Source organism: Onychostruthus taczanowskii, unplaced genomic scaffold, assembly GCF_017590055.1.
Source record: "Onychostruthus taczanowskii isolate IOZ18803 unplaced genomic scaffold, ASM1759005v1 scaffold38, whole genome shotgun sequence".
Taxonomy (NCBI): Eukaryota; Metazoa; Chordata; class Aves; order Passeriformes; family Passeridae; genus Onychostruthus; species Onychostruthus taczanowskii.
In genome coordinates, this window is record NW_024501237.1 from 3619526 (window position 1) to 3633046 (window position 13521).

The window sequence follows — 13521 nt, forward strand, 5'->3', positions numbered from 1 at the left end:
CTAATCAGTTATTTTAAAAAAGTTAAACAGAAGCTGCTCAGGCTATTTTACAACAGATACTACACTTGATTGATAGGGTTAAAATTAGGGGGAAGTGTGTCACAGCCTCAACTCTGAACTTTGTCTCTTAATTTTTTAGTGAGTGAATGATTGTGTCATTTTGAATGAAACTTAAGCACATTGAAAATGAGGTTTAATACAAATACAGATGAATAAACTGTGAAAGGCAATGCTCAGTTTGTGTTTATACATTTGTGTTTACTCAGAGCAGACTCTCTTTTTGCAGATAGCCCTTTGTTTAAAATGTCTTTTTCCACTATGATCTATTTAAAGACGAGTATGATGACAAAAAACTGCAGACATGACAACACACTAAATATTTGTATGCTCTTTTGCGTTTTTAAGGTTTCCTCCAAACTACAGCTGATGAGTTTTGCTATTACTATGCAAGAAAAGATGGTGGTGTGTGCTTTCCAGATTTTCCAAGAAAACAAGTGCGAGGGCCAGCTTCTAACTCCCTGGACCACATGGAAGAATACGACAAAGAGGAAGAGATCAGCAGGTTCATAAAGATAAATGCTGTTTAATCTGAAAAAAAAACCCTAGCAAAGCCTGTGGTTTTCACAGTGAAACAGCTCCGTGTGTGCTTATGCTGAGCAGCTGTGTTTTCCAGATGTGAATTTCTTTTGCTGCTGCTAGAGTACGTCAAAAGAGAAAGTTACACCAGCTTCAGCACTTCAGTACCATTTGATATTTGCCTTGCTGAAAAGGTGTTAGAATCCTGCTCTGATCCACCCTGTGGATCTTGGTTATTGTCCAGCCCATGGATCATTCATTGTTCTGGGAAGTAATCTGTACCGAAATTTAATATTACTAAAAACCTACAATAAGTTTATTAGTAAAATGTTTATGTTGTGATCTTCAATTTATTTCATTTGTGGTGGTTTTTTTCTGAAAATAATTAAATTAGATTATTCCATATTGTCATTATTTTAAATTGGATATTAGAATCCAAATTTTATCCAAGTGATGAAATTTACTGTGTTTATTTTATAGTCAAAATTCTGTATTTCTAAGTTATTCTCTTCTTTCGCCAACTTTTTTCCCCTCCCATTGCTCTACATTTTGGATCTAAGTTTATTTAATGTTCTCTTTTTTGTATGCAGACCAAATGTTCCTCAAGTGAAGTTAAAGCTGATTTTTTGTATTATGTGCTTGCATACATTCAAGGGAATAATTTATACACATTAATATATTAAAAATGTTTTATTATAAACCTGTTTTTAATGTCATTGCGCAACAATAATTTTATCTTTTAGGGACACTGTTGTGTCATGGTTACGAAAAAGAATAAATGTCTCACTATTTCTTTAAATTTCTTTAGAAAACACAAGCACAACTGCTTCTGTATTCAGGAGGTTGTGAGTGGACTAAGGCAGCCTGTCGGAGCAGTACATTGTGGGGATGGATCCCATCGCCTCTTTATCCTTGAGAAAGAAGGATACGTGAAGATTTTCACTCCCGAAGGAGACATACTCAAGGAACCTTTTTTGGATATACACAAGCTTGTTCAAAGTGGAATAAAGGTTGGATTTTATACTTACCTCTACCTTTTTATATTTTAGCATGTATATGGGAGAAATGGGAGGAATATTTCTTAGTTATTAATTAAATTTAAATAACAAAAAAGAGTAACAACGAGAGACACCACAGTTCTTTCTGGCAAAGAAGTGAAAACTCATAGTGGGAGGGGAAAACAGCATGTTGTAACTCTTATCAAACTATTTTCTTCCCTTCATTTTTTCCTCACTTTAAATTCAAAATGAAACTATTCAGCACCAGCATTCCATGACACTATCTTTGTATTTTCATCCTTTGGGCTCATTTCCATCCCATTGAATTCAGATGAGTTTTGCTGTGGTGCCAGGGGGAGCAAGTTTGGCTTAGGGCCTCCCCTGCCCTCCAGATGCTCTGTGATGCCCAGGGAGCTGGACACAGGAGGGGGCCTGGGAATGCTCAGTGATGCCCTGGAGAGGAGCAGGAGTGCTCATTCCCTCTTGGCTCAATCCCAAATGTAGCACAAGCTTCCCTGGGTGGGAGGCTGCTTTAAAACTGCATGGGTTGGAGGGGCACGTAAAAGTGACTGACTCTCTAAATTCAGACATGAGGGTTGGTGGGATGAACAGCTTCCTTCCTGTCCACTGGGAACACTTTTGTGGTTGGGGCAGTGAGTGGGGAATGGGCACTGGTGGGACTGTGCTGGAAGGCGGAGGTGAGAAATTACATCTAGTTATGGGGTAAGTACCAATGGAAAACTCTTAAGTCTGTTGGAAGATATTTTACTTCTGGAATGCTGTCAAGTGTTGTTCCATGTTGATTTCTTGTCACAATTCAGAGTGGTAATGCAAGTAAAATTCAGATATAATTGTTGTAATCAGATATAAAAGTTGTAATCAGGTTATGCCTAGAACAGTCAGGACTAGGTATCAAAAAACCTTCAAGGATGAAAGTTACATTGACACACTCTTGACAGAGGGATCTTAAATGATAATTGTGACAAACTAGATCTATTTGAAATGCATAGCACATGTTAACTGATAATTTTATTTCAGCTGTAAGGGCAAGAGGCCAATTAGGATAGACTTTTCTGAGTGAAAATCTCAGAGGTTTTTAGTGTGTATTGAAAAATAGAGTGATGAAACATATTGCACCTTTTTCAGGAAAAAAAACTACTTTATATGATTATGTATTTTGCTGAATGCTTCCCTTTCTGCCCCTGAAGATAACCACTATGTTCAAGATATCCAAACAGAATGGACTAATCAGGGGTGTTTTTGAACAGCCATCTAAGGCTGTTTCATATTTCTTAACCAAAAGTTCTGATCACTTGTACTTGTGCAAAACTGACAGTGAAATTTCCACAGAACTGTTATTGATCCCAGAGAAACCTTTCTTGAAGAAACTTTTACAGCTGCAACTTGCAGACAAGGCTAAATGGAAAACTGATTTTTCATGCTTCTGAACAGGCACTAACCTGCTTGATATGACTCCCAACAGGTACCCTCAGGATCAGATACAACTTTCAGTTCTGTTTTAAATCCATGACCTGATCTTTTTAAAAAATCATCATGTAATGATCTACACTGGATCTGTTTCAACTATAACATTTTGTGTAAATAATTTGATGTTTCTAAGCTAGAAAGTCTAATTCAATTCCCTGAGATAACAGTCCAGTGACTGAGGATAATTGTGTTGCAGTGTTTAATGGAGGCTGGCAAGAATGGAGGCTTTATGTACTTTGCAGGGAAGGAGAAAGGGAATGTGCCTAGGAGCAGGACTCCAGCTCTTAAACAGAAAGAGTAAAGAATTTGTGGAATGAGTGCATTACATAAAATAATAAATAAATCAAAAACCCCAAACCCCATATAACCTAAATGATTGTTTTAAAACAAGGGTTCTTAAACATTTTTACATTTATCCTCTGCAGTCTAGTTCCAGTAATCATGGTCCATAGTCCCTTACCCATAAGGATGGGAGATCACTGTGGCAATGGCAGCACTGTCACTACTTGGTAGAGTACTTGGTTTTACTTACCTGTTACACACTTCAATAGTAGAAATCAGTAGTACTCTGTGGACAGATGATTTTCCAGCAGGCAGTGCAGAACAGTCAGCAGTTACAAAAAACCTCAACAAACCTCTGTGTAAAACACCGCATCCACTGGCACGGTGCAAACATCATGGAATGTGTCCTCTGTGCTCACTTAGGAACCATGTATAGTGCCAGAATTTGGATGTACACACTCTGAAGAAAACAAAAACCACTTATCTGTTTTCCAGCCTCAGAGCAATAATGGCAAGAAAAAGCAAACAATTTTTTTTTCTCTAAAAAGAAGTGTAAAAATTTTCTCTCTTACACTCAAGTGTCTGAAAACAGCCTCATCTGCTATTTTCTTTTTGTACCTGAAATACAAACAAATACTTAACTCCAGTGACAGTCAAAACAGCAAAAATACTTTTTCAGATTTTAGAGACATATATTGTACTCAGTAAATAATTAGAATAATGATAATGACCATACCAATAATGCAGCTGTGGTTGAATCAAAGGTAATATAAACTGATGCCTATGAAAAGAATTTTGGACAGCTATCCTATTAAGATATTTATAATACCAATAGATGGAATAATACAGTGGTGGTTGATTTTGTCTTCTTTTTTTTAATGTCAAGAGGAAATTTAGCAGTGATAAAATCATTACATTGTCACAAAGTAGCAAATCTGTTCCAAAGAATCAACTTAAAACTATCCTGAGGCTGATATAACCAAGAAACTGAATTGATATATTTCCTTCATAAAAATAATCCTGGAGATGAGTTTTGATCTCACTAATGTATTTCACTCACTACAGCACTGGCAGTCAGATAAGGAGAAAGACAATATACAAAAACAGAGGAAGAGAGGCAATTGCATTGTATAACAATAAGTCATGTTTCCGTCCTAAAAAGATGCCTTTTTGTTTCTCTAATGGTCCCTGGTCCCTGTGTTGATGAAATTCATTTGAAGCCCCTAACATTGCTCTAAGCAACTTTGTAGGGCTTCTTCATGGGCTCTGCTGCCCTGAGCACATCAATAGGATTGTCTGGGCTTGCTTCTTGTCCATCACTCCTGGGAAGGTCTGTAGATATAAATAGAAAGTAAGTGAGAAGAGTGGTACAACTCCTTGCCTAAGTTTTATTGGTCCATTAGCTTTAATGTTCATTGAAGTCACTGAGGTTCTCTGCTTGAAAATTGTTGCTGCAGTACAATTACTGACAATTACATGATTTAATTTGAAGGAGTTCAAATTAAAAAGGAGCAGCAATAATTTTATCTGCTGCCAGTATCTCAGAAGGAATTAGCACAAGTGTGGAGAAGCATTTCATAACAGAGATATATTCCATGAATGGATGATAGTGACTTAGGCTTCTTGGTGGCCCTACTCAAGAGAACATTAGATGCAGGATTCCTGAAGATTTAAAAAAAAATTTAAAAAAGCTTAAGAACCAATTTTTCTTTGCACGTCTCCCAATTTTTAAAACTCTTTGACAGCACAGTTAGCAGGAATGCTTTTTTGATCTTCTATTTTTTAACTTAGTTGTTGGAAGCCATTAATGGTTATTAATCAAGGATTTGCTAATTCAACATCTGTGGCCTTCTCCAATGCATTTTATGTCACCCTGGCTACATAAGTATTGTAGTGTGTGGACACTTGGCCAACCCACTCCTGTCACCTCCTCCCCTCGTCATGAATGTGGTGACAAGAAAAACCCATGTACCTTGGTCTTGCCTCAAAGTTGAGCGAGGACATGAGTGAGACAAGGACCTGTAACTCAAATCTAGACCATGCACATGGCTCAATATTTAGGAATATCTAGCCCAGTGTAGTGGAGAAAATACTGATTCCATCTTGTAATATATTAAGGTACCCATTAATATTGTGAACTATCCTGAGTGTATACAGAAGAAAAGAATGAACCTTTTACCAAAAAGCCCTGATATTACACCCAAACTAAAAGTCTGCTTTCTCTGTTTTGGTGATTTACTGCTCCATTGTGTTGTGGTGAAGAGAGCTGTTAGTTGCAGAGCAACATTTTACAGTGCTTCCTTCAAAGTTACGTAGCAAAGACAAATTTTTAATGAAAATATTAGAACTCATTTTTTCTTTGTCTGATTTTCACTGCTGTTATTTTCTTTCTGTTTTAAACTATTGCCAAGTAGAAAAGAGGCAGAAAATTGAAATGAGAAGTTATTGAACTAATAATGGTAACACTTTAAGTGGCATTTAAGGAGACCTTAATCAATTATCTAGAAAGTTTAGACCTGATGTGCCTGAATCTCTTGTCAAAATTTAGGCAAAAAAATTAAAGGCTCCAAAAGTATAATGCAAATAAATTTTATCTCATTATGCTCTCAGCAGGGGAAAAAAAAAGTGTTAAAACATTCCAAACACTTGGATTTAATGATTTCCTGAGATGTAACAATGCTGAATATGCTGTTATTACAAGATCAGTCCAGTCACCTGGTACTCAAGATTGTATCTAACTTACAGAAAAATAGTCAATGCTGTAGCAGTTCTCCAACTTTTCATACTCCTGTGATTGTAGTTTATCTTATAAACTGTATTATTTCTTAAGATTTGGGAACCTTTAGGTTAGCAGCAATCACCATAAAATGTAGCACAACCTATTACATCAATTTTCACTTACTTTCTTCTCTCCTGAGCCCAAAAACCTGTATTGGTCTAAAATATATTGGTCTAAAATATATTGTTCAGAAGGGAAGGCATCAAGGTACGGTTTGGCAACTACAAAAAAATTAGGAACTTACCACTTATCTTGGGAATTATATGCTATAATCACCTTTCAGGATACTTTCTGAAAAGCTAAGTAGCTCTAGGGCTGCAACTGTTCATCCTTAAATCATTTTTGTGGTCCTTCCCTATAATCACTCAGCTTCCCCAAATCCTTTTAAAAATAAGGACCTCAGAACTGTACAAAGTAGCCAAGTTTACTTCTTACTGCTGCCAATGGTAAAATCAAGTGCCTGTAGTTAGAAGGTCGTTTTCTACTTATAAATCCAGCGACAGAATGAGCTTTTTAGATACAGAATTGCAGCAGGGCTTCATGTTTATTTGCTTGTCATCTCTGATCCTTAGGTTATTTTCAGTTTATTGCTTCTTTTTTTGTTGTTTGGTTTGTTTTGTTTTCTTTTTTTTTGTGATTGTGACTAAGCTAAGGTGCAGCGCTGGTGTGTATCTGCTGGCTACAGGGTCATAAATTGTGCAGCCAGCAAGAACGGCTGCACTCTGCTGCACTTTGCCTCACACAGTGCTGAGAGCAGAAATCCCTGCAAAATGGGTGTCCTTAAATTTGCCACTGTGCAATTACCACTTGCACATGTGTAGAGATTCAGTTATTTATAATTTTTTTTAGATAGTAATAAAATATTTCTCATGCATCTCATGGAATACCATGATAAAAGGCAAAGTCTCTGAGGAAGGAAAGGTCGTGGCAGGGGAGGGAAGGGAAAAGGGACAGAAAATCTCAGTTAAGTGGTATCAGAGATCACCATTGAGTTAAAGTAAACCTCTGTCACCTTCTTCTGATCTAAGGCTATGGTTTTCCTTGTCAGAAACACTTAAGCAGAAACTTCCCCTAAATATTAAGCCATAGTCACCTTCTTAGTTCATCTTGCTTTCAAACTAATAATAAGTAAGACTACTTTATGTGAGGTTTTAATTCCCAAAGTTTTTAAAATGCTACATTCCTGCTTAATTCCTTACAAATATTTTAACAGTCAGTTCTCTTTGCAGGGAAAAAAAACTCCTTTGAAATATCTGACAATTATTTTAAGTGTATGCTCAGCAAATTTACCAGTAATAGCCTTTACATGAGTATCTCTTACTGTGTTTTGGTAGTTTTTAATCAGAGCACAAGTGCTTTCATTCTTGCAGAATCTTGTTAATGAGTGATCCAGTGATTCAGGCAGGAATTTTCTGTGATGCCATGAAGACTGCTGTGGAACACAGCAATTCATATGTCCAGTATAAGAGTATGAGGGTAGACTGTCAGGCATTAAACATGTTAACTGTGCTGCTCTGAGCCAATTATTCCAGAGTTTCTCAAGATCAAATGAGCATCTGGTCACCACAGGCATCTTTTTGCTGGAATGCATGATTAGTAGTGGAACATCTACTGTGCCTTCATGTTTGTGTCAAGATATTGGAGCAGACTGCCCAGGGAAGTGGTGGAATCTTCACCCCTGGAGGTGTTCAGCAGGCAGGTGGATGTGGCGCTAGGGATGTGGTTTAGTGGTGAACATGGTGGTGCTGGGTTAATGGTTGCACTTAATGACCATAGAGGTCTTTGCCAAAGTTAATGATTCCATGATTCTGTAACATTTAATCACATGAATATGTTTTATTCAGGTCATTCAACATATAATCAATTTTTTTTTTTTAATTGCCACTACCTCCAGCACTGGAAAAGCCTGCTCCAAGAAGATTATAAGAGGTTGTGCTGTCTTTGCAGTGAGGAGTGGCTACAGAAAACTAGAGTAAGCCAGGGATAAAATCTATCTAAAACTTAGTGTGGAAATTAGATTGTGCTATTTCCTGAATTGCTCAGTTCTGTCACTGATAAAACTTCTCACACTTGACTGGATGTGTACATTTGTTCTTGCATCTTGCTGATGCACAGACAGATCTAAGTTAACACATAGACTGCACATTGATATCCACAGGATTTATGTTACTGACAGAATACCCACAATTCACATAATTCATGCTAATCCTTCCATCCAAGTCCAGCAATTTCCATTTATTTTCCTCTGAACACTTACATAGATGAGGCTGAAATCAATGAACCTTTCTTGAACTTTTGCCCTGACATCACAACAAGCTGTGCTCTCCTTCACTAAGCACTATTTTGCTCTCTTCACAAAGGTTATTTGCTCTCTGCTCCCTTGAATGCCAAACTTACAGTGGCTACTAAATTCCTGACCAGTTAGTCCTGAAAGGGATTATTTTGATGTAGGGAGAGAAAGGGGAGGAGTGGAAGGTTGTATTTCTCTCCAGGCTGCACTGGAAGGACAGCTGAGAGGTCCTATCTGAATTTCTCCCTTCTTCAACCCAATGGGCCTGCAATTCTTCACAGTTATTCAGAAACAGACTGAAAACTCTGGAAAGTAAATCCTCATTGTCCTACCAGACCAAGCTCTCATCTCTATGTGAAGAATGGGGATAGTCCGCTACAATAACAACGTTGAGGCACAAAACATAAGTATGACATATATTCTATGATGAACAAACCAAGATTTCATTTTCATTCCATTCTGCAATTAATTGCACCAGTGCTGAGTGCAATCTCTATTTGCTGTCCTGTTCCTGTACTTCTAAGGGTAATGGAATTGTAAATCCATGTAAGACATGTGCATAGGCACAGGCAGGAGGGCAAGGTGAATGAAATTATTGACATACAACCACTTTTGTACATTTTGGGGTATTTTTGGTTGTCCTGGAACTCCTCTTTCAGTGTAGGAAAATGGGGACTCCAGCATGTCTTTGGTGAGAAACTGAAACACTACATTGCCTGTGTTGTTGCAAAAATGACAGACCTCAGATTTCTCCTGGAGACTGCAGAGGGAAGTGATGAAGACTATTTTTCAGCACAGGTCTTGCAGGTGAAGTGATGTCAGGTCACAGGACATGGGAGTTTCTCACTCATCTGAGAGGTCAGAGGAGCAGCAGCCTGTGGCACAGCAGACATAATTTTTGAGGCCACATCTCACCTGTGACCTGCCCACTAGGTACCACAATTAATTGCTTTTAAATGTCTTGACATAATTGGAGCAGAAAACTCAGAAAGAAATAATGGTTAAAGTGTGCAAATGGCCAAATGTGAAAAAATCAGGACATTGTAAAGATAAACCATGTAGAATATCATTGGTTATAGTGACCTTAAACAGTAACAAAACAGACACAACAGTCTGCATGAGAATTCAGCCTTCTTCACAAAAAGGAAGATTTTTTTTTCTCAATCAGTAATAAATTCTTTGTAATTTTTGAGAGGGCAATTTTGCTATTGTGAGGACTTCATATACTTTGTGTTCAGAAACTGTAAAATACTGCATTTTAACGAAAAGATTGTATAATGACAGTGAAATGTGCCTGGATTTCTCATTAACCATTTGCAGATTTTGGTTCTAATCCTAATAGGGACACACAGGCCTTTGAAAGAAGTTGTATCTTAGCACCATATAGCTTTGTTGAAAATAAAGTTTCTTACCATCTAAAAAGCATGTGCCAAAAGCTCTTAGAGACCTCTATTTTTGTGTGAGAGACTGCACTAGATAACCATACTTACGCTAGCCATTGTGGAACAGTGCCGTGGCTCTCAGGTTGTAAGCTGACCAGATGAAGAATTGCCAGTTTATTCTGAGGAAATTTGAATCAACAAAACATAATCGTTTCTGTTGATTTTGGGTAGCTTGTCTCAGATTTGAGGAGCTGAGAGGGGAAAGAAGATAATACTTTATCATTTTACATGCACATGTGTAGATTTTAATGTTCTGTGTTTCCTTGAGAGGAATCCCATGGTGCCAATTAACCTAACTTATTCCAAAACAATTCTCTGTTTGGAAAGAATAATTTTCATTGTGGGTGTTCCATGAAATTGTATGCCTCATACCCTGTTATTACTGAGATGTGTGCAGTGCAATTGAGAATGCCAGTTTCTTTTCCATGCTCTGTATAGATTATAGCTGTATCCCACACACAGTGCTAGATAATCCCTACTTTAATTTTGTTATATGTACAAATCCTTTTTGAACATTTAGCGGTTTAAAAAATGTAAAAATCCATGATCTTCTGAAACTACATTTGTTAAAACCAAAGGCTGAATTTAGAAGTAATCAAAACCAATGAATAACATGGCAATTATCTAATTAAAAGGAAATTATTGCTTTTGCTGAAATATAACAGGCAGATCATGATAGCCAACACAAAATGGCAAAGAAGGAATAAAGTTACGCAGAAAATTCCATGGTTTTTAGCCAACACAGTTTCAACCACATGTTTTTCTTTAATGGGAGGAGGTTTAACAGTCCACTTAGGCTCCAGGATTCATCATCTCTCTAAGTTCTTGGACACCCCAAAAATTGTAATGAGGTCCTAAGAATCCTTCAGGGAATCCATGACACACTGGAGCTCTCAAAACCAGTCTGGTGTTCCTGGGACTTCTTCTCTGTGCTTTCCCGTCCGTCAGAGCTAGGATTTCCTTTTGTTATATCCCTTGTACTGTGCCACATGGAAAAAGGGTCCTGTGTTTGTCTTGAAAGAGGTGAAAAATTGAGTAACACATTTACTTTCATAGTTAATACAGCTCAACTGCTATTCCTATATATATTTCCCCCAGCTGCCACAGAACAATTTTCTTTTATATCCTCTTACACACATTTTCTCACAAGCTCTTAAGTCTTATTCCTTAGACAGGATCAGCAAGTTGGGTTGAGGGAGGAACACTTCCTCCAAGGAGCACTGGTATATTATCATGTTTTCCACCCATTTTATCCCCTCTGCAGTAAAAGTCAGACAAATGATCTGCCCCTAATTAATGGTTTATATATAATTTTAGCTTTAAAAAGCAGTCAGACTAATTTTTCCCATTACCAAAAACATAAAAAGCTCCAAAAGATGAAACCACTTAGTAGCTGACACTTATTTTTCTTCATTGTCAGTGTCTGCCTACATTCTCATATTGCTGGAATTTTTAAAGAAATTATTCCATAAATCTCAATAAAGCAATATTCTCTCTTAGATTTAATTTGGAAAATGGAATATACAATCTGTGGGAGAGAGGTCTGCAAAATACTTTCAACCATTTGTTTTTAATTTACAGCAGATACTTTTTAAAACCTTGATCTATCTTCACTGGCTTTGGACTGCAATCCCTACAGCTGAATTGCAACAACTTTAATTTATGTAATAATCATAATTTTTATGCTAACTGAACGCCTTGAAAAGAAATAAAAGAGGGAGTAAATCACCCAAAAACTTTTATATTTTTGGCATTCTTAAAAATTTGGTGAATCTCCCTCAGCTGGATTCTCAATCACTGTAACAGCCCAGAGACAACACACAAGTGGTAGGATCTGAGTGAGCTGCAGTGTAAATGAGAAGAGGTTTATTTAATATCAAACTACACAAGAAAAGTACTTACTTGGGCTCTTCCTTAAAGAAAATACATACCATAACAAGCTGGATGCTTAATTGTTAGTAATGAATGTAAAATGGTATTGTTGAAGACGTGCCCAAGCGCTACTGACTCTCTTTATCAAGTAGCAGACCATGCTTAGGGCTGTCAAAACCCTGAGCACTTCAAAGATCTCATCAAATCAAAAGAATCTCAGATCAGAAAAGAGGTGATGTGAAACTTCCATTGCTGCTGTTTTCCTTTCCTTTCCCATAATGGCCTTACAAGATATGACAGGACAATATTATCAGGACAGGATTGCTCCAGTGACTTTTTGAGGGAAGGAGCAAGAAGTCACAGTGCTCTGATGTAACAAGCAGGTGTGTGCCTGTGTAAATACGCCAGAAAATCAAATAAACCTTAACAAGCCACCTACGAGATCACTCCAGTTTGCCCCTGCAGTGACTTACAGATCACAGCCCTGCCAAACCCAGGGTAGTTCCAAACATCATGTCCAGAGTCTGAAGCAGCAGACAAATCCCAAAGTAGGGAACATTAGGGAATTGCCTCACAGAAATCATCCCCTGTGGGGTTTTACCCCTCTCCTAGTTCTCCCTCAGTGGCAAAAACCAAAACTATTTCACAGAAAGGATCCATGTTTGTCCAAAGGCCTGTGGGGCTGGGAGGAACACAGGTACAATTGGACCAAACCCTTTATTTGCAAATGTTTGGTAAAGAAATGTGTAATGGATTACTTAATTTGAAAGTAATGTCATCCTTGAAGCAGAAGTATTGAAAACTGTGGTTTTTCTGTAGTTTAGTGACTCAGCATTTTGTAACTTGCAACGTTTAACACTTCTTGTAGAGATACATTATCCTTACAAATTATATTGCCCATTAAAAATTTTTGCTTTTAAAATAGTTTATTAATCTTTTACAGTACAAATAAATAACCAAAAGGAACATACGTCTATACAATCCATATAATTCTCTGTTTTGTATAAAATGCATATACATTTCATCAATGTGTATATATTTTATTTTACCGTCTGCATAAATATTTCAACTTCCAGGAGTAAGTATTCTAAGGAAAAAAAGGTAGTAAATGACTAAGGGAAGTGAACTGAATTTGCTCCTTACTAACATAGTAACTTCTGAAATCACTGTATATGAATGGTCAAAAAAAAAAACCCCAAACAAAATGCATGAAAGAAAATTACTTTCAATCTGAGCAGGACTAAAATTATTTCCAATAAAGCCTGATAATTCTTTTATTCTATAAAACAAAAATGTACCTTCAACAACCCTTGAATAATTTAGGTGAATTGAAGCATCATGAGCTACAATCCTTGGTACTGAGTTTTATTTATTTGATTTCCTTAAGTGTTGTAGTTCATCAAGGTAGAAATTACAGATGATTTCATAAAAGTGAAGAGAATGTCTTATGCATGTCTTAGATGTTCTAAATATGCAGCAAAGGGGAGGTTTTTGGAAAAAAAAAAAGAAAAAAGGGGGGGGCTTCAGAACTGAAGCACTGAGTTTTAAAACAGTGTCTGCAATGTGCTGACTTGGTAAGCAAATGATCTTGGTAAGCAAATGGCCACTGAGCAGTAAGCAGTGATAAAGCAGAAAGTGCAAAGGCTGTTGCTGTGTTATAGTATCACTCTGTCTGGGGTATTCAGAGGAGCTCCCAAAGCTGGACTGCACAAAACTTGCACTTCTTCCATTATGTTTCCTTGTTTTCTGTGTGAATTCTGCCCATTTACAAGAAGGTAGAATAGTGTTTTCTTA

The 13521-nt window shown here is 37.1% G+C and overlaps 1 protein-coding gene across 1 annotated transcript in view; it reads left to right on the top strand.

Annotated features, from left to right (window-relative positions):
• The window catches only part of LOC121339899 (hedgehog interacting protein), a 69030-nt gene that overhangs the window by 14253 nt on the left and 41256 nt on the right, over positions 1-13521 (top strand). Inside the window, exons 3-4 of the mRNA XM_041412117.1 lie at positions 406-562; positions 1385-1586. Of these exons, the coding sequence (XP_041268051.1) occupies positions 406-562; positions 1385-1586 (359 nt within the window). The remainder of the gene's footprint in view (positions 1-405; positions 563-1384; positions 1587-13521) is intronic.